At 39.8% G+C, this 27,582-nt stretch overlaps 1 protein-coding gene and 1 pseudogene across 5 annotated transcripts in view; one reads left to right on the top strand and one right to left on the bottom strand.

The window, feature by feature from the left end:
• Positions 1 to 27,582, bottom strand: part of GREB1L (GREB1 like retinoic acid receptor coactivator) — a 260,136-nt gene that overhangs the window by 22,541 nt on the left and 210,013 nt on the right. For all 5 annotated transcript variants that reach the window (XM_027127567.1, XM_027127568.1, XM_027127569.1 and 2 more), the window contains 4 exons: positions 13,505 to 13,685; positions 11,522 to 11,714; positions 4,762 to 4,895; positions 1,057 to 1,396 (listed from right to left, as the gene is read on the bottom strand). In XM_027127567.1, coding sequence (XP_026983368.1) covers positions 1,057 to 1,396; positions 4,762 to 4,895; positions 11,522 to 11,714; positions 13,505 to 13,685 — 848 coding nt within the window. The remainder of the gene's footprint in view (positions 1 to 1,056; positions 1,397 to 4,761; positions 4,896 to 11,521; positions 11,715 to 13,504; positions 13,686 to 27,582) is intronic.
• On the top strand, positions 22,828 to 27,364 carry LOC113631377 (tumor protein D52 pseudogene; annotated as a pseudogene).

Below are 27,582 nucleotides of genomic sequence, written 5' to 3'. Positions count from 1 at the left end.
CTTACATTTGCAAAATGCTTTATGAACACTAAATAATAATCCTCGAATTAGAGCTCTTAGAGATCATGCAGTCCAACACTCTCATTTTGCAGCCCAAGGTGGGAATGCAAATCCCCTAAGACTACGTGCTTTCTTTTCATACAATTTATGTCAAACTAGGTTTTTCTTCACCCAGTTTAGCTCAGTGTTTGGTGTGCAAGGTGCAGAAACCATGTCGGTCTACCCCAGACACATAGTACCTAGCTTAGTACCATATCTATGTGTACGCAGGATTTTATGAAATGCTGTCAAATGTCTGGGACACATTGGATTATAAAAGTCCCCAGAAAAGTCTGAGCAGGGCATGAGGTAGAGATTTAGGTTAATTGATTAAGAAATTATCCCCCGCCCGCCATGCCTGACAGGAGGGGTTCAGGAAAAGCAGTGCGTCCCTGGCCGTGCAGGGGGGCGGGGCGGGGGTGGAGGATGGGCGGCGCTTAGCCATGCACAAATCTCTCCGCAGGAGGCTCGGCTGAATCTCAGCCCAGACCACGCCTTGAGGCCAAAGCAAATACAAAGAAACAGCAAACTGTTGGGGAATCCACATGCACGAGGGTGGGGAGTAGTTCTCTATGAGCACTGAAGATGAAACAGGATACTTTACCCACTCTGAGCAGACAGATAGGCTACACGGACAGAAAAGATTCAGTGAACGGATGATACTTAAAGGCGTGCCCCACGGAGGTCCGAGAGAACAACTTACCTTTTTTTCTGAGAAAACAGATGGCCGTGGGCTAGATGCATCTCGAACAAGGTCAATAAACATGGGGTGAAATTGGGTCATCGCATTTTTGCACCTGCAGTTGGAGAGCATGGAAGACCAACTGCATGCATGTGCTAAAAGGGGGGCCGGACAGAATCTTATTAAACTAGAAAAGTGGACACGTCCCTTAGTTTAGCCTTAACATGGTCACGAAGATCACACCGACACATGTGCAAAACTCTATCAAACTCAGGCCTCTGAGCCACCTACACGGGAGTCCTAGAAAACAGAACAAACGTCTGTCCGTTGCTAACCTTTAATCGCGCCACAAAGTGGGCTGCGACACTGAGTTCAGAGGCGGGGTTCCCGAGGATGATCTCGAAGCGGTACTGCAGCCCCAGCTTGTCGCGCACCTCCTGCAGCCGCTCCTTGGCCAGCATCGCCAGCTGCACGGAGGGCACCCTGAGAATGAGCATGTGTCCCCTCCCACTTTTGTTTTTTCCTGGGCAGCTGAGGAGATCATCCACGATGCTGAGTGTTTCCGGCGTGCTGTGGTCTCGGAGGGACGCCATGGTGGTGAGAGCCATCAGAGCCTCCGAGTACTGCTGGATGAGGAGGTAGCAGCGGACGACCATGCTGTGCAGCCTGGGGTACCTTCAACAGAGCACAGGGAGCTAGCATCTGGGTGTGGGGCCCACTGGGACAGCGAGGTCTGTGCTGTAGGAATGCAGACTAAGCATGGCGGGAAGGGGTTCGTGACAGGAGTGGGGCTTGAGCTCTAGAATGACCTCGAAGCCCCCATCACTAGAAGGAAAAGGTGAGCTCACAGATCCTGCTGGGATAGGTACAGCAAGTTCACGAGGTTTAGGGACAGTCTAGTGACCTGAGCTTCTTCCCGTGCGGTCTCTGGACCAGCAGCATCACCCAACAGCAGCACCACCTGGGAGCTTGTTAGAACCGCCAAATCCTCCCACCACACATGTACTGAATCAGAATCAGGCTGGACAAGGTCCCCAGGTGATTTGTATTACATTGCATTTTTTTGTGGGGGGGTATAGTTTTGTGTTAGTTTCCACTGTGTGGCGAAGTAGAGTTCCCTGTGCTATACAACAGGTTCTTATTAGTTATCTATTTTATACAATCACATTGCACTTTTAGAAGCACTGGTCTGTTCATATTTTCAACAGAGCCATAATGGATCATCCCTAGATCCTAACCTCTTGCTGGTGGCTTGGGGTTAGAATGCTTGTTAGCTTATTTCTCTTATACTTAAGATTACAGTTAAGGAAATTGAGACACTAATGTAATGTCTGTGGAGTATCAGGAGTAAAAAGAGTAATTATTATTGCTAATTTGGGGTCAGCTCCTTTGTAGCAATAACAATATCTTCCCATAAAGATGGAGAAAACTTGGAGCTGGCTGGAGAAATAGCACCCCCTAGTGGTGTGGCCTCCTATCCACCTGAGCCCCTGCTTGGTGGAGGGTGCCCAGCAAATAGTAGGGGGTGTCCTTGACTCACCTCAACATTCCCCTCCCTCCACCCTTCACTGGACTGCCAAACTGGCAGTTTTTACGATTACAGAGCAGGCAGAAAATAAACCTCTCATTAATGCGCTATTCCTCAGAAAGCCAAGCCTGCTGACAGAATGAATACAAATGGGCAAAGAGGACCCACTTGCAGGCATGAAGAGGTGCTTGCAGATATCAAGAAAGTAGGCATGGGCAAAGCAAGGCCCTGGACCCGAGCTTGGCCAAGCCTCTCGTGGAGCCTGCAAAACAATGGCGGGTCTGAACTTCCCTTCTGGATGCCAGCTGGTAGCACATGCAGCCGCCCAGCAGCTGGGTAGGCCAGTGGGGGATTTCACCTTTGCTCCACTTTATAATTCTATTTAAAGTGAAACAGTCGTCACCAGCCTTACACAGAAAAACCCAGGGGCAAATACCAGTTAGGGTCATCAAATGACTAGTGTGGTTCTGAAGTACTTAGAGCTGGAAAGGACCACAGATTCCCTGGGTTCTGACCACTCCACCTTCTCATAGAAGGAGGCTGAGTTAAGGGTTGGGAGAAATTCAGCTCCTTTCCCGAGATCATCCAACTGGTCAGAGACAGAGTGTGGATTTTATTCAGGTCTCTGACAATGTCTTCTTACGTGGTAAGAATTTAGTAGATTGGGGAAAAGTAAAGAAATCCTTCAGTTCAATCAGTCCTGGGCCAATCCCTTCAAGTGTTCAATAAATCATAGCTATTATTAGCCCGGGGTGACTTGGCGAGAGGAAGTGGGCACAGATGATCCAAGTTTAAGGCTTAATGCTTTTTGCTGGGCCATGTAGGAAAGCCAGAGTTAGATCAAAGAGTAACTCTGACATACAGGCATTTAAATTTCACACTGAAAGAGCTATGAATTTAGAAGTGAATAGTTTCCCTAGTTTGTTTTGTTTGTATTAAACTGTAACCGTAGTTTTTTGGTTTTTGGTTATTGGTTTTTTGCGGTACGCCGGCCTCTCACTGGTGTGGCCTCTCCCGTTGCGGAGCACAGGCTCCAGATGCGCAGGCTCAGCGGCCATGGCTCACGGGCCCAGCCGCTCCGCGGCCTGTGGGATCTTCCCGGACCGGGGCACGAACCCATGTCCCCTGCATTGGCAGGCGGACTCTCAACCACTGCGCCACCAGGGAAGCCCGTAACTGTAGTTTTGTAAGTATTACGAAAGTTGTATAGGAGTTGATGGGATCATCCATTAAAATACGACTTATAAAACTTCGAGTGATGTTACTGGAAGAAAAGATAGGTTCCAAGAGGGCAGACGGAACAGAAGGGTGGGAAACAAAGGGGAGACTCATGGGATGATTCTGGAAATCTAAGATCACATGTGCTGTGAAAGGATTAACATCTCAGTGTCAGTTAAGTCTTCTCAAATCCAACAGCTGCAAAAATATAAAATCCTACTCAAGCCTGCTTCTTTTCCTGACACTGCATTATAACTTGCTGGGTAGGATGTAACCCCCTGTCCTCATCTTTATTTCTCTTTCTTTTTTCTTAGCAAAGTTATAGGGCAGCTTGTTAAATAGATGGTTTGTGATCAATTAGAGCCAGTTTTAAGAACTAGAGCTACTAAAAATTAGAATGTGCCTCATCAAATAGTGCCCAACTGCCCCCATCACTGGATGATCAAACAGAATACTGTAGTGGAGGGCAGGGAGGGACCTCTAGTAGGCTAAATTCTCTTTTTTTTTTTTTTTTTTTGGCCACACCTCACAGCTTGCAGGATCTTGGTTCCCTGACCAGGGATTGAACCCAGGCCACAGCAGTGATTGCTCCAAATCCTAACAATTGGACTGTCAGGGAATTCCCTATTACGTTAAATTCTAATGCCTCTGCCTAATTTTTGAGTCTATGATTCAAGATCAGGGAGGAAAAAAACCCAGAAAAACCCTTTGCTCTTCCAGAGTCTGACCTGGAACTGGGGAAGAAAAAGGAGACAGAGAGTCATGAATCTTAACCCCAAGGTCGGGGATGGAGGAGGGCCACTTAGAACTGAACTCACTTAAATGATCTGTTTGTTCTTTAATTTTCTTCAGTCTACACTCCAAATCTCTCAGAGTAAAGTTTTGTTTTTACTGAGGGTACTTGCCTGTGGTGGACAGAGGAGAAAAGAGAGGAAAACGTAAAAGTGTGGGGAAGGCCAGACCTCAGAGGAATGGTCTTTAATAAGCAAATTCCTCTGTGCCCAAGTCATCTCTGGGTGCAGCAATGAAGCCTGCCTGGGAGACAATTCAGAACACAGAAAGTGGTTCTACCTCCCACTCTGAGTCACTGGTTTCCTTTGTTGGTCTTGGATGATCATAGAAAACCCATCTGAGTGAAAGGTCATCTTAGGAAAGGCTATTTTTATTCTGCCTTCACATGTCATTTGCACAGCCTGGGCTCCACCAAAATTCCCTGTGACACTGACACAAAAGACGTTTGGCTATTTCAGACATGCAAGTACAGCTAAAGAAAAGGTTGAAAGTCCTTATTTACCTCTCCAAGAGTGTGTTCACCATCTTTTCAAAAGTCTCATCACATCTCAGAAGTGGGCTCGTGATTCCCCACTGAAGAGATTTACTGTACTCGTTCATGCCGAAGTACAGCTTCTCCTTGCAGCTCATGTCCTCCTGGTTCAAAACAGAGCAAAACCCAGTGACGGCAGGATACAATGTGTCTTATTTTCTGGGGGTCGGGGGAGAAGGGACCTGTAATAGGCTATTGCCTAGAAGGTTAAAAAAATTGTGAATAAGCAATTAGGACTACATCAAGCTAAAAAGCTTCTGCACAGCAAAGGAAACAAAATGAAAAGGCAACCTACTGAATGGGAGAAGATATTTGCAAATCATTTATCTGATAAAGGGCTAATATCCAAAATCTGTAAAGAGCTCATACAACTCAATAGCAACCCGCCCCCCCGCCACCAAATCCAATTAAAAACTGGGCAGAGGATCTGAATAGACATTTTTCTAAAGAAGACCTACAGATGGCCAACAGGTACATGAAAATGTGCTCAAGAGCACTAATTATCAGGGAAATGCAGATCAAAACCACAAGGGGCTATCACCTCACACCTGTTAGAATGGCTATCATCAAAAAGATGAGAGATGATGTGTCAGTAGATGTGGAGAAAAGGGAACCCTTGTGCACTGTTGGTGGGAACGTAAATTGCTGCAGCCACTATGGAAAAAATAGTATGGAGGTTCCTCAAGAAATTACATATTTGTACGTGTGTGTATGTATATATACATATATTTGGTGATGAATGTGTTAGTTAACTAGATAGGAGTCCTCATCCTTTAAAAACGTATACATAAATCATCACAATGTATACTTTAAATATCTTTTATCTGTCAGTTATACCCCAATAAAGCTGAACAAAAACTGTGTTTCCTTATATAACCTGATACCAACTCTACAATCATCTCTGAAGCACCAACTGAAATTTCCCTTCACTTCAAATGAACTTAGTATGTGATTAGTGGTATGCTGCTATGCTTTCTTAAGGCAGATTATAACTACATCGATGGTTTGTTTTCTCTATCTTTTGTTCAGATTTTTTAGAGGAAGAGCATTTCTTAGGCTTGTAGAGTCAGAAGGTCAGATTTTTTTCCTTCTCGAAGCAGCTCTGTAAATTGATACATATGAGTTCTATAGCACTCGCTGGAGATCAAAAAACTCAAAAACGCCTCTATTACAGAAATTTTAACTTTTCTGATGTTATTTAATGATGGTGATTCTCTTGCACTTTTACAAACAAAATTCATTTTAAAGGTGAAATATATAGTTTTCTTCCTTCTAAAACAGAATACACAGTATTTAATCTATGCCCCTTCTTGATGATTCACTCATCACTATGAAAATGAATAACTATTTTGGGATGTGACACAAAGATTTCCTCAGAGGAGCCTGACATGTGTGACAAACTGCTTGTCCTTAAACTAAGCAGCTCCAGAATAATCAATAAACATTTTGAGTTCATGTATCTGGTGGGTTTTTTTTAATAGTTTTCCTTCCTCTGTTGTACACTACTTTTTCATAGTCATTTCTTCTTGCTGTCATGTTGCCTGTGTGTTTTATTCTCACTTTTATGTGTTATTTATTATGTACTGACATTTTTCTTTAAACACTCTCCAACTCATAAAGGTTACACAGCAGCTTAAAATATATAAGACGAAATTAAGCAATTAGAGGAAGAAAAAGCAAGGGTAAGAGCAAGGAGACTGGGCCAGGGATGAAGTTAGTACTCTCAAAAATGCATCCCAGAAGTTTCTGCCGTTCTGTTAGAAGTGGAATGCGAATTTGGTTCTGAGCTTTTAAGTAACCCATCCAAAGAGATGAGCAACTGTGTCATTTATAAGGTCCATAAGATAAAAATAAAATACTATAATTGGCAGCTTTTAATTTTTTGAGCCCACCCCCCACCCCCCCGCCAAACCAGCTTATCCTGCTTATTGGAACAGGGTCTCATTTGAGAGTAAATATGCTTCATCAGAGCCTTACAGCAAAGATGGAGCGACAACTATAGTTTACTTGTTCGCTTGTTTCTTTCTGGATTCTTGGCTGCGTTCCGAATAGCTGTGTCACATCAGTCATTTCAGGATGAAAGAAGTCAGTCACCTGAGTTTCCCTCTTTATCTCGACTTGGCACAGAGTAAGGGGAAAAGCTTTATCTTACATGTATGTGGTTTTCACATTTCTTCTCATCCACAATCATGTTTCTGTGGGAAGAGGTAAAATCGGACTCCAAGCCTGCTCCTTTCCCTGACAGCATTGTAACCTGCGGAACAGGAAGCCTCCACCTGTTTTCATTTTTACTTCTCTTTCTCTTAGCAAAATGAGAGGGCAGCTTGTTAAATAGATGGCTTATCACCAGCTGGAGCCAGTATGGTTTTAAGAACTAGAGCTACTAAAAATAAGAAGTGAATAGTTCCCCCTTTCTGTTGTGTTTGCATTAAACTTGTAAGTGCAGACTTGTAAGTAGAAGTTAATGGGACTTTTAAAATACAAGTTATCAAACTCAGAATGATGTTCCTCTAAAGAAACACACGTCCCCAAGTATCACAAATCATAAGTGATACAATTTATTGAATCCTTGTATCTTTGGGGATAATGTCCCTTCTCTTAAGAAAAATATCTCCCCTCCCAAAGTCCTACCCTCTCAGTGACCCCCAGATGCAGCCCTCCCTGTCCTTTCACTACGGTCTCTGCTTTTCCTCCAGCCAAATGCTCTGCTCTGTGGACACTGTTCCCTGGAAGGTCACCAAGGATTCCTGAGGCCAAACCCTCAGTCCTTGGCCTCACTGCCCTCTCAGCCGTTCTCTTCATTACTTTCTTCCATGATTTTATCTACACCAGCTGCTTCAGTGATTAGCATTTCTGAAGTCTATTCCAAATCCTCATTGTAAAGCCCTCATCACAACTCCCACATTGCATTTGCGACTGTGCACTCGTCCCAGTCTTCACTCAGCCCACATCCGTCTCATCTGCCCTCCAGAGGTCCACCTTCCTCTTGACTTCTCTTTTCCAACTAAAGGCATCGCCTCAAAGATATCTCTGACCCTTCCCTCTTCCCCAATAAATAAATCCTAGAAGATTTACCATTTCTTCCATCCTTTGTATTTCCAGGACCACTATTCTGATTTAGGTTCTTGTTCATTCTAACCTGAAAAGCCAGATGACACATCTCCCCCTTTCTAATCACTTTGACTTGGCCTCTATAGTTGATAACTTGCCTTAAAATGCAACCTCTTAGTAGCTACTAAAGCTGAACTCAGAACTCAGCAATTTCACTCCCAAATGCATACCCAACAAAAATGCATACATATGTCTACTCAAATGCTTAAAGCAGCACTATTTGAAATAAGTGAATAGGATGAATAAATGAATTGTGGTGAGTCACCCAGCGTAATCTATATACAGCAAAAAGAATGAATGTTTTATGACTCATGCAAAATATAGAAGAATCTCACAAACAATGTTGAGCACAGAAGCCAGATATAAGAGAGTGCCTACTGCATGATTCCATTTATATAACGTTCAAAATGGGGCAAACCAAGACAGAAGAGTGCTTCCCTCTTGTGAGAGAGTGCCTGGCTTCTGGAGTGGTGCTAGCGTTCTAGTTCTTCATCTGGGTGCTGGTCCCATGGGTGTACTCAGTTTGTGAAAATGCATCAAGCTGTACATTAACATTGTGAATATAAAAAATAAAAGAAATATGTATATTCTGCTATTTCTTTTTTTTTCTTTTTTAATTTAATTTTATTTATTTTTTTATACAGCCGGTTCTTATTAGTTATCCATTTTACACATATTAGTGTATACATGTCAATCCCAATCTCCCAATTCATCACCCACCCCCCCCGCCACTTTCCCCTCTTGGTGTCCATACCTTTGTTCTCTCCATCTGTGTCTCAATGTTATTTCTAATAATACTATGCCCTTGCTAAAATATCGTTCATGCCTGTGTAATAAGTGTAAGCTTTTCCAGCCTGGTCTCAAAGATTCCATATGTATATTTCCAGGTTTCTTTTCATCCCACTAAGTATTCTCTGAAAAATGTCTGATGCTTACTCCTCTGTGGTCCTGCCCGAGCTGTCTGCTGCCAGGAGTGCCTGCTCCCCTGTCTGCTCTGTCCTTCCTCTCCTCCAAGGCCCATCCCAAGTGCTCTGTCCTCTATGTTGCCATTCCTGATGCTCTCAAATGGGTGGGACTTCTCCCTCCTTGCAACCCACAGAGCACTTTGGTTTTCTGCAATTGTCTTACTCTACTTTGTTTTTATTTTGTTACATTTTTTGTTTTGTTTTGACAAATTGTATATATTTAAGGTGTACAACTTGATTTTTTTCTTTTTTAAAAAAATTGAGATATAATTGACATAAAATTATATTAGTTTCAGGTGTAATGATTTGCCATCTGCATATGTTGTGAAATGATCACCACAATAAGTTTAGTTAACATCCATCCCTCACCACACACGGTCATAATTCTTGTTTTCTCATGGTGAGAAATTTTAAGATCTACTCTCTTAGCAACTTTCAAATATACCACAGTATTATTAACTATAGTCACTTTGCTGTACATTATTTCCCCAGGAATTATCTATTTTATAACTGGAAGTCTATACCTTTTGACCACCTTCACCCATTTTGTCTACCCTCCAGCCCCCGCCTCTGAAAACCACCAATCTGTTTTCTCTATCTATGTCTTATTCTACTTTGGAATAATAGTGGCTTTTATACGTACTTTGCTTTCTCCTTAAACCATCAGCTCTCTGTGTGTTCTTGGAAAGATCTAACACAAGCCCACAAATGCTCACTAATATTTTCTGAGTCTACTTTCTTTGCTTTTCTCCATTATTCCTTCTTTAGGACATTGGCTTCAGGATAACTGAAGGAAGCTAATCACTAGAGCTTCGCCCCTAAATGTGTAAAGTTGTTGTAAATTAGATTCAATGTTTTTACCTTTTCTCCATGCTCCTCTCAATGTCATAGGGATGATTTTTTAAAAACTTTAATTAGAATATAATAACTCCCCACCCCTCAATTATTTTGAATATGATCCTGGGTATCATATCTCTAATCCACAAATACTTCACTAGATACCTCTAAGATTGGAATCCTTTAAAAAATATAACCACAATACCATCATTATACTTAAAAAAATTAACCACAATCATAGGAATGACTTTTAAGGAAAATTATTTTAAGCTTGTTTCTCTATTATTTCACATCAGGAGAAGACAAAGGGCAGAAGCTATGAGCCCATCCTCCTATCACTGGAGTGATCCCTTCCAGAAAAAGACTGAACCAACTGTTCAGAATAGGATAGTTCTCCTTTTGCCCCCCTAACAATATATTCAACTTAACGTTTAGTTGGAGCCCTATCTGTTGGATTAAAAACACTGTTTCCTTTTATCAGTTCTACTGGCTATCCCATTCCATGTCAGGACAACTACTGGGGTAGACCCTAGGCACACCATACGGTTTTGGTTCAGAGGCAAAGGAACTCTGGCAGCCTCTTATCTCACCCATAACTTGCCCACCCAATTCATGGACAGAGCTAGGGTGGAGAAGATACCAGCAAAGTGAAAGCTCAAAGCAACCTCCTTGTGACAGTCAACACACTGAGACAGTTCTCACAAGGGAGGGACTGGTGATGCCAACGTGAGTCAGGGACCTGAGCTTGCTTGATTGTAAAGGACACACCAATACTCAAAGAGAAGGGCTCCAAGTCTTCTTACCTACTTCATAACAGAGTGAAATGCATTGGGTTGAAAAATAAAGTTATTCTTATGTAGGACATTTCTGGCCTCTTTTACTTAAACATGTTTATTTTAAAATATCTCACAGTTCAATATTTCTAAACAAAGGTTCTATTGCTTACCGGCTGATCTTTATTGTTTTTTAATAAAACTCATTTTTTTATTTGCTAATATATTTAGCTTACAGTTTATAGGTCACAGAAAATATCTTTTAAGTATTAGGGACTGGACCTGGATGTGTACAGTGCTGAGCTATTCTCAACGCATTAAATGATACTACTGAGTAATTTAGAGTGTGTTGTTTTGTCTGTGGAGTCCTAACCACTGGACCACCAGGGAATTGCTGTTTAAAGTCTTTTTTTTTTTTTCCCTTTTTGGCCACACTGCGCAGCATGTGGGATCTTAGTTCCCTGACCAGGGATCAAACTCGTGTGCCCTGCGCTGGAAGCACGGAGACTTAACCACTGGACTGCCAGGGAAGTCCCCTGAGTAATTTAGAGTAACAGCACCAGCATCTTCTGTTTCAACTAGAAGTCTGTAAGAATTGATTAAAAGGAAAAATTCAGTTGCTGGGAAGCATGAGACTAATTAACATATAGATATACATCTAGATCAGTAAGACTGAAACAAGAGGACAATAAAATTTCCAAGTTTTAGATTGGAATGAATCATTTAAAGGCACAAAGCTAATCCAGGATATTGAGGATGGTGTCAGCTGACATCACATTTTAGGGGGACAAACTATACTGGATAGACAATTTTGTATCTGCATGATAGCCCAAAAAAAGAACCACCGAATCAAATTTATAGAGGACACTATTCACTAGTTTTTAGTGAATAATAATTGTAATTATATGGAACTTTTAGAAGAGAAAGCATTATGTTAGTTAGTTTTTTGAACTCTTTTGCCGTGACCATATTTTATTACAAGATTCTGCTCCCCAGGGGAACTGAGAACATGACTGTGTATCAGAGGGTAGAACAGAGACTCACTGTGCTGTCCAGCTGTATCCAGTGAACCTCGTTGTTGGCGCTGATTCGGGACTGTTGGGTCTGCAGAGTGTATGGGCAGGAGGTGACCTGGAGCACAAGGAGGTTGAAAGCTTCCAGAACCTCTCTGCAGTTAATGACTCTGTCAGCCAATCCATGGCCAGGTTCACCATGTGACAAAGAGCCCGAAATGACACTGTAGAAATATTGAAAGTCACATTAAAACCTCCTAATTTAACTGATTAGATGCAGAATCAGATATCAAAATGGAGGTGGTGTTTTAGCTCTTATTTTTCTGGTTCCTATTAATTGGGGGCAGGAACAGAAGCAACCAACATTAGATTTGGAAGGCAAAGAGGACCCACCTTCTTACCCCTTTCAGACAAATTTCAGGGATTTTTTTTTTTTTCCTTTTTCAGTTTGTCGCTGATATACCTCAAAGTGTAAACTCAGTTATCCAAGCCAAGGATATCCAGCTCCGTAGCTGAGGTGGGTCACTTCAGTTTGAAAGCCCACCTGAATGAGGGAGCTCTCCATCAAAATATGATGCTTATAACTGTGCAATGGTCTGTACCCCCAGAGAGGCCCCAAAGCTACAAGGAATCCCCTCTGTGTAACACACTCTCCTTCCTCACTTGAAGCTGCTAGACCGTGGGGAGGACTCCTCCGGCCTCCTCCCCATGACCAACATTTTCATATCTCTGAGTCATTTTCAGTTCCGTTCAATGTGGAGGTATCCCCACCCCACCCCTCTCCCTCTCTCCCTCTCTCTCCCTCTCTCTCTCTCTCTCTCTCTATCTATATATATATATGCATATATATATGTATATTCAAAAAAGTAATCTCAAGGCCCATGAGGATTAAATACAGAGAGATCCAATGTGTAATCCTCAGAGCTATTACCCCAAACTTTCAAAGATGAGGTATACAAGGTCAGTGAGCTATTTCTGCTCACAGAACATGAGCAGTAACTGAACAAGGTGTGGGCAAAATTTCTTTTCTTTATCTTTCCTTCCTCCCTCTCTCCTTTCCTTCCTTCCTTGCAAATCTAACAAGTTATACCAGGTCTTCTTTACACCTACATATGGCTCTGGACTTCAGATTACGGAGTACCAAACACATTCTGGCTTCTGAACAAGTGTTTTTGCAATTCTGACATTTCTACCACAGATCAAAAAAATTCCAGATGCCTAGCCTCAGTGTGTCCTGAGGAAAGAAAATCTATGAATGTTTGATGATGCCTGAAATTTCCCTCCCCTGACGTGGTAAGGACAAACCATGATATGTAACATTTGACAACTATTTGCCCTTAAAAAAAAAACAACAACAAAAAACAACTACTTGCTTTTTTCAATCCATAGGAACAAAGATACCCCCTACTAGATAAGTACTGTGATTTGATCTGACTCCGTCACACTACACAAACTGTTATTTCATTAATAAGCCCATAAAGAGATAAGATGGTCTCTTGTTTAAACAGGTAGATTGAGGAAGGTTTTGGATCTGCTCTCAGATCATTGAAGTGGCATCTCCTCTGCTGCTAAAGGGAAGAGGGAAGAGAGAAAGGCAAGGAAGAGGAGAAATGGCAGGAAAGGAAGGAAGAGAGGACAAGGAAAAGGAGAAAACGAGAAGAACCACGAGGAGGAGAGGGGGTGGGCAGGAAAGCACATGGCCCTTCTGGGAGCTCACTCACCGCAACCCCCTTGTCGCCACCCTTTCGCTGAAGCAGCTGAGTCCCACAATGCTCTTAAGACCGGATTTTAACAGGAATTTGTAAATCCGCCCACAGTATAGTTAAAATAAAATCAACATTAAAGTGGTAAGAAAAGTTGAGAAAGCAAGGAAAGGGTGGGAATACGTTAACCATGAGAAGATGCCAACTGGTAGGGTCCATGGTCTTTCAAATCACCACCTTTTAAATTATTTAGTACATGACCATTACTGCTGTAGAAGAAATATTGTATTTGCTCACTCTGAAGCAATCACCTCGTTAGTTCCACATGGGAGTTGTCATGAACTAGCACAAACAGTGTGTACGGGTTCTGTTTCACCCTTCTCATAAAAACTTCAAACTTGGTTTGAATCTCATTGTCTAGACGAACAACATATTTCTCTGCTCTCTGATAGGCTGTCCCATTTTCCTCCAGACCCAAGTCTACAAGGACACCTGCCAAGAAGAAAAAAGAGTTTATCTTTTTTACACACATGTCTATGAGATTAAGTTCAGTACTAATATACTGGGTGCTAACCATATACAGAGATTTACAGAGCAGATAGTTTTCCTCTTCCATATTCCCCACAACAGTTTTGAAGAGGAAATATCAGGTTTCCTTTTCTTTAGAATACCACACCCCACCTCCCATACTTCATACAAATGACAACAGGGACTGACCTGATACGTTAAGTAGAAGCTTGAATGTACGAGACCTCTGTCTAATTAAATTCTATTTATATGTGAAATATAAACTTATATTTATATATGAATTTAATTATGTCTAGTTAAATTCTATTTATCTGCTAACAGCTACTATAGGCCACTTGGAAAAAATGAAGCTTTGGACTAGAGCTCTTGGCCAAATTGATATAATCGTGTAAATCTTCCTTAGCCCAAATTTAGCGACAAAACACATATAAGAAAAAAGGAAAATAAAATCTGATATCCAAAGATACATCGCTAGATCGTGAGCTTTTTTAGGTAGTTTTGTACTCATTTTATATAGTGACAATGTTGCACAGTACCTAGAGTATGGGATGCCCTCAACGATTATTGGATTATGTACCAAATTAATAGAATGAACTGAATTACTCAAGATAATTATATTGTCAAAATGTTAGAAACTGTAAAACTTGTACTGTATCATTATCTCTGTCTATAGTAAAATTATTTCTACATACAAACATTTAAAATAGTTCTAGGCACATGAAGCTGTTGTTGGATAATTAAAACACCAAATCCTCCTTTAAAATGAAGAGACAAAGTGGCAATTATGTGAGGTGAAGTGTGTGTTAACTAACCTTATTGTGGTGAACATTTCACAATACATACATGCATGAAAACATCACACTGTATACCTTAAACTTAGACAATATGTTAATTATAGCTCAATAAAGCTGGAAAAAAACCACTGCCCCCAAACAAGGGTGCACAACACTCCCCTGCCCAAGACACTCAGCCCTCTGAGAGGAGAGCCTTGTCACTCAAGCCCACGACCCTCCAGGCAGAAGGAACCAGAAGACTGATTAGGGTTAGATATGTCACATTTGGTGGTTAGATATGGTCCTCCAAGGATATCTATTTAATATCCAATATCAGCCACATCTACCAGTTCCAGCTGTGTGGAAAAAAATTTAAATTAAAAAAGATAAACAAGTTAAGTGAAGAGACTTTTATGAATTATGTTGACTTAGTTTTGTTTGTCTAGTTTTTCTTTTCATATAAAACCAGACTAATTAACAGCTATATGCAATTAGCATCTAGATGCAGTAATATTAATAGCTCTAAATGGTATAAAAGAAAAAAGGAGGGCTTCCCTGGTGGCGCAGTGGTTGAGAGTCCGCCTGCCGATGCAGGGGACACGGGTTCGTGCCCCGGTCCGGGAAGATCCCACATGCCGCGGAGCGGCTGGGCCCGTGAGCCATGGCTGCTGAGCCTGCGCTTCCGGAGCCTGTGCTCCGCAACGGGAGAGGCCACAACAGTGAGAGGCCCGCGTACCGCAAAAAAAAAAAAAAAAAAGAAAATAGGAAAAATGTTTTACCGTATGAAAAAATTCATCATACCAGAAAAGGTAAACAGAAAGGTAATTTTGCTTTCAAACTTTTTTCATCAGGAGGCTTTACTCAGAGATTGTTTTCAATTTCCACCCACGTGTAGTCAAATGATATTGTGAATATTTCCAAAAGCAATTAATCAAACATTTAATTTGGCAAGTAGTCTGATTTTTTGGGAACGTGGATTGCTTATAAAATTTATTCAACATTCGATAGAGATTTACCGAACATCCATTATATATCAGGTACTATGTCAGGTATTGTGCTCAGCCTGGGGATACACAGGAGGGCAGGACAAACAAAGATCTTAATCTCATGGAGCTTATGATGGAGAAGATGGATATTTTTGACAAGTGTCATGATGAGAGACAAAATCCTCTGGTGTAGAGGAGGTGAGCAGAGGCACAGAAAGAGGACCTACTTAATCTCTGGTGGTTTCTGTTTCCTTATTTGTAAAATAGGGAGAGTAGAACCAGTTGAAAATTAGTCTATATTTCCTAAGTTTATCCTTAGGAAATAGGCAGTGAGAGTTAGGAGGCTCTTAATATGATAAGACCATAAATAATTCACAAAGAGGAAAAATGTATCTTATGGATAATTGAGTTGATCACATTTCAAAACAAATGAAATGCCGACCAATTGTATGCCTTTGACAGGTCAAGTCCATACATGCCCTTAATGGAAAGACAAAGTTCCATGAGTCTCAGAGGTCAGTCTCTTAGACATAACATGGTATATTAGTCTATGCTGCCAGCTGGCTCTGCAGTGGTATATCTCGGTGCGGGGGGAGGCATATCAGAGGTACTTGATTGTTTTATTTCTAACGGGGCATTTTTAGTATATGATCCTTACCTTTACATTTTGTTTTAGACTTGCTTTTAGTTTTAAGTTTTGTTTCTTTCCTGGTTATGAAAGTGATAGATACTCATCTTGGGAAAACTGGAAAGTATAGAGATATATTAAAAAAGAAAAAATCATCCAGGATTCTTTAACTCAAAATAAGCCACTGTGAACATTTTTGTGCATTCCTTCCTACTTTTTTAAAATGGATATTCTGCTACCTAGCTCACATTTTATAACTGTATATCCTGACTTTTTTTACCTATAACTGTAAAGTGAGAAACAAAACTCTCCACAACCAGTCTAATGATACAGTATTTATCCTTTCATAGAAGCTGGTGGTCTTACGCAGTGTATATTAAAATGTAAACAGAATATAATTTAATATTCCATTTTAATTCCTCTCTCCCTTCACAGCTTCTCCTTAGTAAATGTAAAACAAAAATGGATATGGTCTCTTCCTTCAGAGAGCCTCTTTCAAGAGGTGTTAATGGCATCATTACAAGCATTTTATTTCAACTCAATAAAAATATCTTATGCTCTTACTATATTTAGAAATAAATGGAACCACCAATTACTGAAAAAAAGAGAGAGAGAAAGAAACAAAACTATCACTATTTACTAATAATATGTCTTGGTAGAAAACATAAAATAATCCATCAATAAATCAATTAAATTAATAAGAATTTAGTTAAGTTGATGGATTCAAAATCAATTTATAAAAATTAGTTGTATTTCTATATACCAACAGCAAACAGTTAGGAAATGTATTTTAAAAAAACTATTTTACAATGACGTCAGAAAATATTATCTACGAATAAGTCTTATAAAAGGTGTATAAGACCTTTATGGAGAAAATGATGAAGCTATTAATGACATTAAAGAAGACTTAAATTAGAAGCATATCATAAACATATAGTTAAAATTTTAAATTGTTTAAAAATGTATATGGCAGAGCAAAGAACCAAGAACAGTCAAGACAGACCTGAAGCAGAAAAGGTGGGAGAGATCTGCCTTACCAGAGACTAAGAATTATACAGCTGTATTAACAAGACAGTGGTTTTGGCATGGAGCAAACCCTGGAAACACACCCACATGCATATAAAACGGAGATTTATGATAAAGCTTGCAATGTAGATCAGTGGTAAAGGATGGGCTCTTCAACAGTCAGCACTGGAGAACCAAGAAATTATATTGGATCTTACCTGATATGCAAAAAAAAAAGAAAAAGAAAAAAAAATTCAGGTGGATTAAAAACTTAAATGTAAAAGACAAAACTCTAAAAATTTTAGAAGACAATAAAGGAGAATAACTGTGGCAACTCATAGAGGATTACTTAAACAGAAAAGGCCAAATGATAGATAAACTAAACTTAAGAAGGTCTATTCATCAAAGATATTATAAATAAAAAGACGAGCCTTCCAAATCTGTAACTAGTATTACTAAAAAGGATTAGTATTCAGAATACATAAATTACTCCTACAAATCCAAGAGAAAATGGGCAAAAAAAAAAAAAAAAAACTTTAGCAGGCATTTCCTAGAAGAAACCCAAATGGCCAATAAATATCTGAAAAGATGTTCAGCCTCATTAGTAATAAGGGAAATAAAAACCATAATAAAATGGAATAATACCACATTAATACAAATTTTTTAAAACAAGATAACCGTAAGAAAGTAGTGGATGAAAGAAAATACTTATGTACCTCATTTCTGCAAAACAAATTCAAGAAGGATAAACCACAACCTAAAGAGATTGGTTACCAGTAGGGGGATGGGTGGGAAAGGGGTGTAAAGAAGGGAGAATGGGAATGAGTAGGTATGAGGAGGGGAAGATGCTTCTCTGAATATACCGTTTTGTATAGCTTTGACACTTAGAACCATAGAACAAAGTTAATCAAGAATGGAGTAGGGGGTGGGGGCGCTTCCCTGGTGGCGCAGTGGTTAAGAATCCGCCTGCCAGTGCAGGGGACACGGGTTCGAGCCCTGGTCCAGGAAGATCCCACATGCCGCGGAGCCACTAAGCCTGTGCGCTACAACTACTGAGCCTGTGCTTTACAGCCCACGCTACTGAAGCCCGCGCGCCCAGAGCCCATGCTCCGCAACAAGAGAAGCCACCGCAAGGAGAAGCCTGTGCACTGCAACGAAGAGTAGCCCAGGCTTGCCACAACTAGAGAAAGCCTGCGCGCAGCATTGAAGACCCAATGCAGCCAAAAATAAATTTAAAAAAAAATGAATGGAGTGGGGGGACTTCCCTGGTGGTCCAGCGGTTAAGACTCCGTACTCCCAATGCAGGGGTCCCGGGTTCGATCCCTGGTCAGGGAACTAGATCCCACACGCCACAACAAAGATCCTGAGTGCCACAACTAAGACCCGGCGCAGCCAAATAAATAAATAAATGTTAAAAAAAAAAAAGAATGGAGTGGGGCATGGGGGGTTGGGTGGGAGGAGAGGCAGGCAACATGGAATCCAAATGGTAACAAATGAAAACTAACATAACCACATTGATGGGGGGTGAGCATGAAAAGAGCAAACCTCAGTGAAACAAATCAGTTTTGGCTGGAAACCATAAGGCTAAAGACCAAAAGAATTGTATGGCAACACTTTAGCTGGCAATCTGTTTTCTCACAGGGGTGTGGGTTAGCAATTATGTAACTTCTAGGAAAAAAAATCAAAAAAGTGAATATGTACATTATAGATAACAAGAATCAGGTTTCTGGGCTTCCCTGGTGGCGCAGTGGTTGAGAGTCCGCCTTCCAATGCAGGGGACACGGGTTCGTGCCCCTGTCCGGGAAGATCCCACATGCCGCGGAGCGGCTGGGCCCGCGAGCCATGGCCGCTGAGCCTGCGCGTCCGGAGCCTGTGCTCCGCAACGGGAGAGACCACAACAGTAACAGGCCCGCGTACCGTTAAAAAAAAAAAAAAAAAAAGAATCAGGTTTCTCCCTGTCAGAGAAAGAAGTTACAAATAGAGAAATGGGGAAGGACTAAAAGGAACCTTGCAGTGTTCACATGGAATTGGAGATAGCAGTTAAAGTCATGAAAAACAAGGTAAAATTGAAGACATGTCCCAGGTTGCAGGAGACTAACAGGACAAAAGAACTGAATGCAATGTTTGATCCTGGATTGAATCCTGGAACGAAAAATGACATTAAGGGAAAACTAGTGAGGTCTTTAGTTGGTTCATAGTTTTGTTCCAGAATTGATTTCCTGTTTTGATCATGGCACTATGGTTATATAAATTCTCAACTTTAAGCAAAGCTGGTGAAGGGTTTATGTGAACTCCCTATTTTTTAACAGCTTTATTAATATATAGTTCACATACATTTCACCCATATAAAATGTGCAATTCAATAGCTTTTAGTAAATTCACAGAGTTGTACAACAATCACTACAAGCAATTTTAGAACATTTTCGTGAAACCCCAGACCCTTTAACCATCATCCCTCAATTCCCCCCTCAGTCCCCCAGCCCTAGGCAATTACCAATATATTTTCTTTCTCTATAGGTCTCCTTGCTCTGGACATTTAATGTAAATGGAATCATAACAATATCTGATCTTGTGTGACTGGCTTCTTTCACTTGGAATACCGTATTCAAGTTTCATCCATGTTTTAGCATTCATCAATACTTCATTTCTTTTTATTGCTGAGTAATATTCCATTGTATAGTTTACTACATTTTATATATCCATTCATTATGGACATGATAGACATTTGAACTGTTTCCACTTTTTGGTTATTATGAATAATGCTATTGTAAACTTTTGTGTACAGGTTTTTTGTGTGGACCTATATTTTCACTTCTCTCTCATTTCATATCTAGGAGTAGAATGGCTGGATCATATGGTAACTCTTTGTTTAACCATTTGAAGAACTGCTAGACTGTTTTCTAAAGTAGCTAAACCACTTACATTCCCACCAGCAGTGTATGAACTTCCAGTTTCTCTACATATTACTTGTTATTGTCTCTCTTTTTGCTTATAGCAATCCTCATGGGCATGAAGTAGTATTCATTGTGTTTTTGATTTTCATTTCTCCAACTGCCTAATGGTGTTGAGCATCTTTTCATGTGCTCTTTGGTCATCTGTATATCTTCTTCGGATATGTGCCCATTCAGATCCTTTACCCATATCTTAATTAGGCTATTTGTCTTTTTATTATTGAGTTATAATAGGTCTTTAAATATTATAGATATGTCTCTTATCAGACATATGATTTGCAAATAATTTCTCCCATTCTGTGGGTTCTCTTTTCATTTTCTTGATGGTGTCCTTTGAAGCACAAATGTTTTTAATTTTGATGGTGTCCAGTTTATCTATTTTTGTTGTTGGTGGTGGTGGTGGTGCTCTTGGAATCGTATCTAAGAAATCGTTGCTTGATCCAAAGTCATGAAGATTTACACCTATGTTTTCTTCTAAGAATCTTATTGTTTTAGGTCTTACATTTAGGTCTTTGATCTGTTTTAAGTTACTTTTTGCTTGTGAGGTAAAGGTCCAACTTCATTCTTTCACATATGGATATCAAGTTGCCCCAGCACCATTTGTTGAAAAGATTACTTTCCCCATTGAATGGTCTTGGCACCCTGGTCAAAATTCAGTTGACCACAAATAGCAGGGTTTATTTCTAGACTCTCTCAATTCTATCCCATTAATTTATATGTCATCTTTATGCCAGTACCACAATGTCTAAATGCTGTACCTTTGTATTAAGTTTTAAAATGGGGCAGTGAGAGTCTTCCAACTTTGTTCTTCTTTTTAAATATTGTTTTGGGTATTCTGGGTCCCTTGAATTTCCACATGAATTTTAGGATTAGCTTGTTAATTTATGCAAAGGAGTCAGCTGGGCTTTTGATAGGGAATGCATTGAATCTGTAGATCAATTTGGGGAATACTGCCATCTTAAAAATATTAATGTCTTCCAATTCATGAATGTAGACTACCTCTACATTTACTTAGGTCTTTTTAAATTTCTTTCAACAATGTTTTTTAGTTTTCAGAGTGTAAGTTTTACACTTCTTTCATCAAATATATGCCTAAGTATTTTATTCCTTTTGATGCTATTATAAATGGATTTTTTTAAGCCAGCATATTGTGATAATTTTCTTTTTTTTTAACATCTTTATTGGAGAATGGAATTATTTTTAAATGTCATGTTTGGATCTCTTGTACTGTTTCTGTGACTTTTCTGAAGATATAAAATCATTTAAAAATTAAAAAAACTTAAAAATAAGCATGACCATATCAAACATTTGCAACTGAAACACATACATCGCAGTGGGAATGTAAATATAACCAACCACCTTGGAAAAAAATTAGCATTATTTAGTAAGGTTGAAAGTGTACATAACCTATGCCCCAACAATTCTTCTCTCAGAGAAACTCTTGTACATGTGTACCAGCACTGTTTGAAATAGTAAAAAACTAGAAACACCCTAAATGTCCATCAACAGGAGAGATGATTTTTTTAAAATGTGTGTTATATTCATTGAATAGAATACTAAAAAGCAGTAAAATTAGTGAATTACAGCTATATACAACAACAGGATTAATCACAGGAATGTAATATTGAGTATAAAAAGTAAATTACAGACAAATGCACTTACAAAAAGGTTTAAAGTACATAAAATTAAACAATATATTGTTTAGGAGTTATGCACTATGGTAAAACTATAAATAAAACAAGGGAATAATAAACACAAAATTCAACATAATAGTTACCCTTGAAAGAAGACGAATGTTAGCATCAGGGAGGGGAACAAGAGTCTTCAGTAAGTTATTTTGATAGGTACACGGGTGTTCACTATATTGTGATTTTTAATACCTCATAAAATTTATAAATTTGATCTATTCAATATTTAAAATTTCTTAAATTTTCTTTCTACTTTGAATACTATAGAAAAGTTGAAAGACTAGTGCAATAAATACTTGTAAACCCTTCAATTAGCTTCACCAATTGTTAATATTTTGGCACATTTGCTTTTTCTCTTTATTACTTTTTATTCATTGTTGTTATTATCGCTGAATAATTTAGAATATATAATATTCACCCTTATATACCTCAATATGTATTTCTTAAGAGCAAAGGCATTCTCTTACATAACTAAAATACCATTATTACATCCAAAGAATTGAACTAACATTGATATAATATTCTCTAGTACACAGCATACATTTGGTTTTTTTAAACTAATTTTTATTGGAGTGTAGTTGATTTACAGTGTTAGTTTCTGCTGTACAGCAAAGTGAATCAGTTATACATATATCCACTCTTTATTAGATTCTATTCCCATATAGGTCATTAAATAGTACTGAGTAGCGTTCCCTGTGCTATGCAGTAGGTTGTTATTAGTTACCTATTTTACATATAGTAGTAGATATGATTTTCACGAATTGTCCCAGAGCTGTGTTTTTTACTTTTTATTTTTAGGTCTAAGATCCAATCAAGAATTAAGCATTGTACTTGCTTGCAGTGTCTCTTTATTCTGTATAATTAAAACAGCTCCCCTGTCTTTTTTCTTTTTTGGTCTTTTCATCGATATTTTAAAAATGCAGGCTAGTTGTTTTGTAGAATGTCACACAATCTGGATTTTTCTGATAGTGTCCTTGTGATTAGATTCAGGTTAAACATTTTTGGCAATTATACTTCATAGGTGACATCATGTACTTCCCCTTGTTCATAATGTCAATCTGTCCCATAATGGGAGATGGCGAAGTTTGATTGCATGGACATGGTACTGTCTACTGCCAGGTCTCTCCATTGTAAAGATGCCTTTTCCTCTTTGTAATTTTTAATATGTGGGATGACACTTTGAGACTGTGTGAATATTTGTTCCTGAATACATTTTAACCAATGGTTTCAGTACCCATTGATGATGCTTGCCAGAATCAATAATTATATTGTAGGGCTTTCCTGGTGGCACAGTGGTTGAGAGTCTGCCTGCTGATGCAGGGGACACAGGTTCGTGCCCCGGTCCGGGAAGATCCCACATGCCACGGAGCGGCTGGGCCCGTGAGCCATGGCCGCTGAGCCTGCGCATCCGGAGCCTGTGCTCTGCAACGGGAGAGGCCACAACAGTGAGAGGCCCGCGTACCGCAAAAAATAAAAGAAAGAACACATGTCTTGGTTCACTGAGCTTAATGCTCCACTACATCATCCTACTTACTATATTGGTAGTGCAAAACAGGGATTTCTTAATTCTGTTATTTTCTTATGTTGATTAGCTGGTACTCTTTTATAAAGGAGAGCTTGCGTCCCACCCCTCACTCCTGCCCCTTTTATTTTTTTAGCATTACTGTGGACTCATGGGCTTTACAAAAATCCAGTAGGTTACAATCCACTGCCATCATTCCTTTAGATGCCCCAAATTACCAAGTTTGGACAGCAAAGTCTCCTTCAAGCAGGCTGCTGTGTCCTTTCGACATGCCTCCATCGATCTTTGAGTACTTTCGCACTTTCTGGAAACCAAGATTCCAGACTGTTCCTACCTCAGAGCTGGTATAATGGGGAATGGTATTTATAACCTAAGATCTAGATGCTAAATGTGCACACACACACATTTGATACTAAAATATCTTTTTTTTTTTTTTTTTTTGCGGTACGCGGGCCTCTCACTGTTGTGGCCTCTCCCGTTGCGGAGTACAGGCTCCGGACGCGCAGGCTCAGCGGCCATGGCTCACGGGCCCAGCCGCTCTGCGGCATGTGGGATCTTCCTGGACTGGGGCTCGAACCCCTGTCCTCTGCATCGGCAGGCGGACTCTCAACCACTGCACCACCAGGGAAGCCCTAAAATATCATTTTATTTTTAAAGATTATTATGATGTGGACCATTTTTAAAGTCTTGAATTCACCACAACACTGCTTCCGTTCCAAGTTTTGGTTTCCTGGCCGCAAGGCATGTGGGATCTTAGCTCCTCGACCAGGGATCAAACCCACACCCCCTGCAGTGGAAAGCTATGTCTTAACCACTGGACCGCCAAGGAAGTCCCAAAATATCACTGCTTTTAAAACCTTTCAGTGGACGGAGCTAAGAGACATTTAGTATTTTTCAAGTTATAAGTTTATACTTCTATCTCCAATTTAAATCTAAAATGAATATTTCTCCTTTCTTTCATGTAAGAACACTGTTTTTCAACATTAAAATATTTACCCATTTTCTCTATACTGTGATATACACAAAATAGCTTAAGATTATCAGTACCACTTCCAACCACATACTGATTAAAATTCAAGATTCATTTGCAATTCTTTTTACCCTTAGGATATGATATATCACACTGAGAATGTTCAATAAGAAAACCGTGTTTGAAACAATCCTTGAATTAATTCTTCTTGGTGTGTGGTTATGTTATCAATTTGATATGCAGTTAGGTTCATTTATTTTTGTTTGCATTTAATATTTTTTCCCCATCATCTTAATTTAATTTAATTTTTTAACTATGTAACTCATTTATAAGGATCAAAAGTCAAAACTATATTAAAAGTTATACTCATTCCATCCCTATCTCTTCCACCCCATATAGGATAACTTTTTCATTAGTTTCTGGTTTTACCCTCATGTTTTGTTTTGTTTTCCAAAAATATACTTAGAGGTGTGACATCTGAAAATGGTCAGAAGTGCCGAGAAATGGCTGGTCTGAGAAAGGTCACTTTCTATATTCTCGATAATTTATTTATCACAGTTCTATAGGATTAAATAAAAGTTTATGTTCTAATAAATCATAAGCAAAGCTCACATTTTTCCAACTCCACAATAAAAAATGGACATCAGCAGAGTCCAATTGGGATACTGATGGTAGCACCAAGAGATTCAGGGCCATGTCTACCTAAATAATAAATCTTACTTTTTAACATGAATGGGGACTTAGGAGGCATCAGTAACTCTTCTTCTTTTAGGACATTTTGCAACTTATTGAGTCCTAGAACAGAGCCAGTGGTGGTTGGGAATCACCTAAAGTGTTTGGTGATTGGTTGGTGTTCCCTAAAGGTGATTGATCTGAACGTTGGGAGCTGCCTTAGGTGGTGCTGCAGTCATGGACATCTTCCATGGAAATAACCAACTCCAAAGAAGAGGAACCTTCTTGGATGGACAAGGACTCCAAGCAACTAGACTGTAGCCACTTGTGCCCCCTTTGGCTTTACTGAAGGCTACGGGGCCAGATGTGTTTAAGCATTAGCCTGAATTCCCCTTTATGGGATTAGAGAAAAACAATATCATGTCCTCCAAGGCCATTCCTCACAAAACTTTAAAGGGGAAACAGCAATTTTTCAACCATCTAAGGGTCTTGAAGGGGAATAAAACCAAGAACACAGGCACCAAGTCCACAATATCTTGTGAGCACTAGTGTCAAAGCCATAGAGGTGAAAAGTCTGAATGAGTGGCCAGAACCCATCACTAGAAGGAGCTAATCAGCCTGAGTATCAGGTTAAACTGATAATAATCAGGGAAATCTAAAATGTCCAGGTATCAGTAAAAATGACCCAGTGCTCATCTCAATGCCCCATGGTACTGCTTATTTATTTGGAGAGAACAATGTGGTCTGGCTTGAATGTTATTATCTCTTGATTTTTTTTTTTTTTTTTTTTTTTTTTTGCAGTACGCGGGCCTCTCACTGTTGTGGCCTCTCCCGTTGCGGAGCACAGGCTCCGGATGCACAGGCCCAGCGGCCATGGCTCACGGGCCCAGCCGCTCCACGGCATGTGAGATCTTCCCGGACCGGGGCATGAACCCGTGTCCCCTGCATTGGAAGGTGGACTCTCAACCACTGCGCCACCAGGGAAGCCCTCTCTTGATGTTTTTTAATAAAGAATTTTATTTCTAAATTTTTCATTTCTAAGTTTTATTTCTTGTTCTTCCTGTCAAGAAGACATCCTAAAGAAAAATAAAACTATTCTTAGTTTTAGCTGTTCATCTTCCCTTGGGATCGAATTAATTTCTCTGAAGTTTTGGTATGCAAAAATATTCTAATGCTTAAAAGGAAATGAAAATCATATTTAATTTTTGGCTGATTTTATGGGTTTGTTATAACTGCTTTTACTGATATGTCTTCAGATCCCTATTACAAAAAAAGTAGAATATAAATAATAAATTGCTATTGTTTTTTAAAAAAGGAAATGAAAATCCAGAAAATATTAAATCATTAGAGCATGCTGAAGTTTTAAGTATTATAACAATGGACATTCCTTCACCCTGGCTGTCTCTTTTCAGCAAATAACCTGGGAGGAGGACAGGAGGAGGGTGGCGGGCAGGGAGGCCAAGCAAGGACTCGCTGCTGGTGGGTGGGAGACACGGATCGCGGCGAGCAAGGTCTACTGAGAACAGACCCAGTACCCGAGGAAGGAGAAGATGTTGCTGCCACTATCGGTGCCACTGAAACCCTATCAGAGGAGGAGCGAGAAGAGCTAAGAAGAGAACTTGCTAAGGTAGAAGAAGAAATCCAGACTCTGTCTCAAGTGTTAGCAGAAAAAGGAAAGCACCTAACAGAGATCAAGTAGAAACTTGGGATCAATTCACTACAGACACTAAAACAGAACATTGCCAAAGGGTGGCAAGATGTGACAGCCACGTCTGCGTACAAGAAGACCTCTGAAACCTTATCTCAGCCTGGACAAAAGGCTTCAGCTGCTTTTTCATCTGTTGGATCAGTCATCACCAAAAAGCTGGAAGATGTAAAAAACTCCCCAACTTTCAAATAATTTGAGGAAAGGGTTGAAAACTTAAAGTCTAAAGTAGGGGGAACCAAGCCTGCTGGTGGTGATTTTGGAGAATTCTTGAATTCGACTGCAAACGCTAGTTCCACCACCACGGAGCCTCTTCCAGAAGAGACACAGGAGAGCCTGTGAGATTCCACCTTTGTTCTGCTACTCACTGCCAGATGCTGCAAGTGAGATCCAAGCACATCTTGTCAACATTCATTGCCATGAATCTCCACCAGATGTGTTTTTGTTGAACTTTACATATTCCTTTGACCAAATAGTTTGTGGGTTGAACAACGTAAAAATATCTTAACCTCTATTCCTGGGAGACGCCCTTTCATGTGCATTTAAGGCCCTTTATTTAGGAAATATCATTATAAAAACACATATAGTACCTGGAGATCCTCACTAGAATGACCTAAGAAGCTGTGGGTTATCATAATTGCTTTCCTACTTTACAAAATTGCTCTGGATCTGGGATACCAGTTTGATCTTTGTCTTCTATACAATTTTCTTTTTTCCTCTTTGAATCTCTGTATATTTGATTCCTAAGATTGCTCTTTAAAATTTTCTGTATCCTGGTTATTAAAAGTTTTGGCAAAATGTTCTTTACCTCCAAGGGAAGAACTACCAGCTACAAAAAATATTTCGAAAAGATATTGTTTTGGTATAAGTTATCTTATATCTTGGGTGTTTGAAGACACCAGACTAAATATTCAATTGGTTATAGTTTTGTAAGTGACAATATGTACAAGTAATTCAAAAT

The sequence above is a fragment of the Aethalodelphis obliquidens genome, unplaced genomic scaffold (assembly GCF_003676395.1).
Source record: "Aethalodelphis obliquidens isolate GAN/ISIS:26980383/991018 unplaced genomic scaffold, ASM367639v1 scaffold32, whole genome shotgun sequence".
Classification (NCBI taxonomy): domain Eukaryota; kingdom Metazoa; phylum Chordata; class Mammalia; order Artiodactyla; family Delphinidae; genus Aethalodelphis; species Aethalodelphis obliquidens.
The sequence above is the reverse complement of the archived record's forward strand: the minus strand, read 5'-3'. Positions and strand labels throughout refer to the sequence as shown.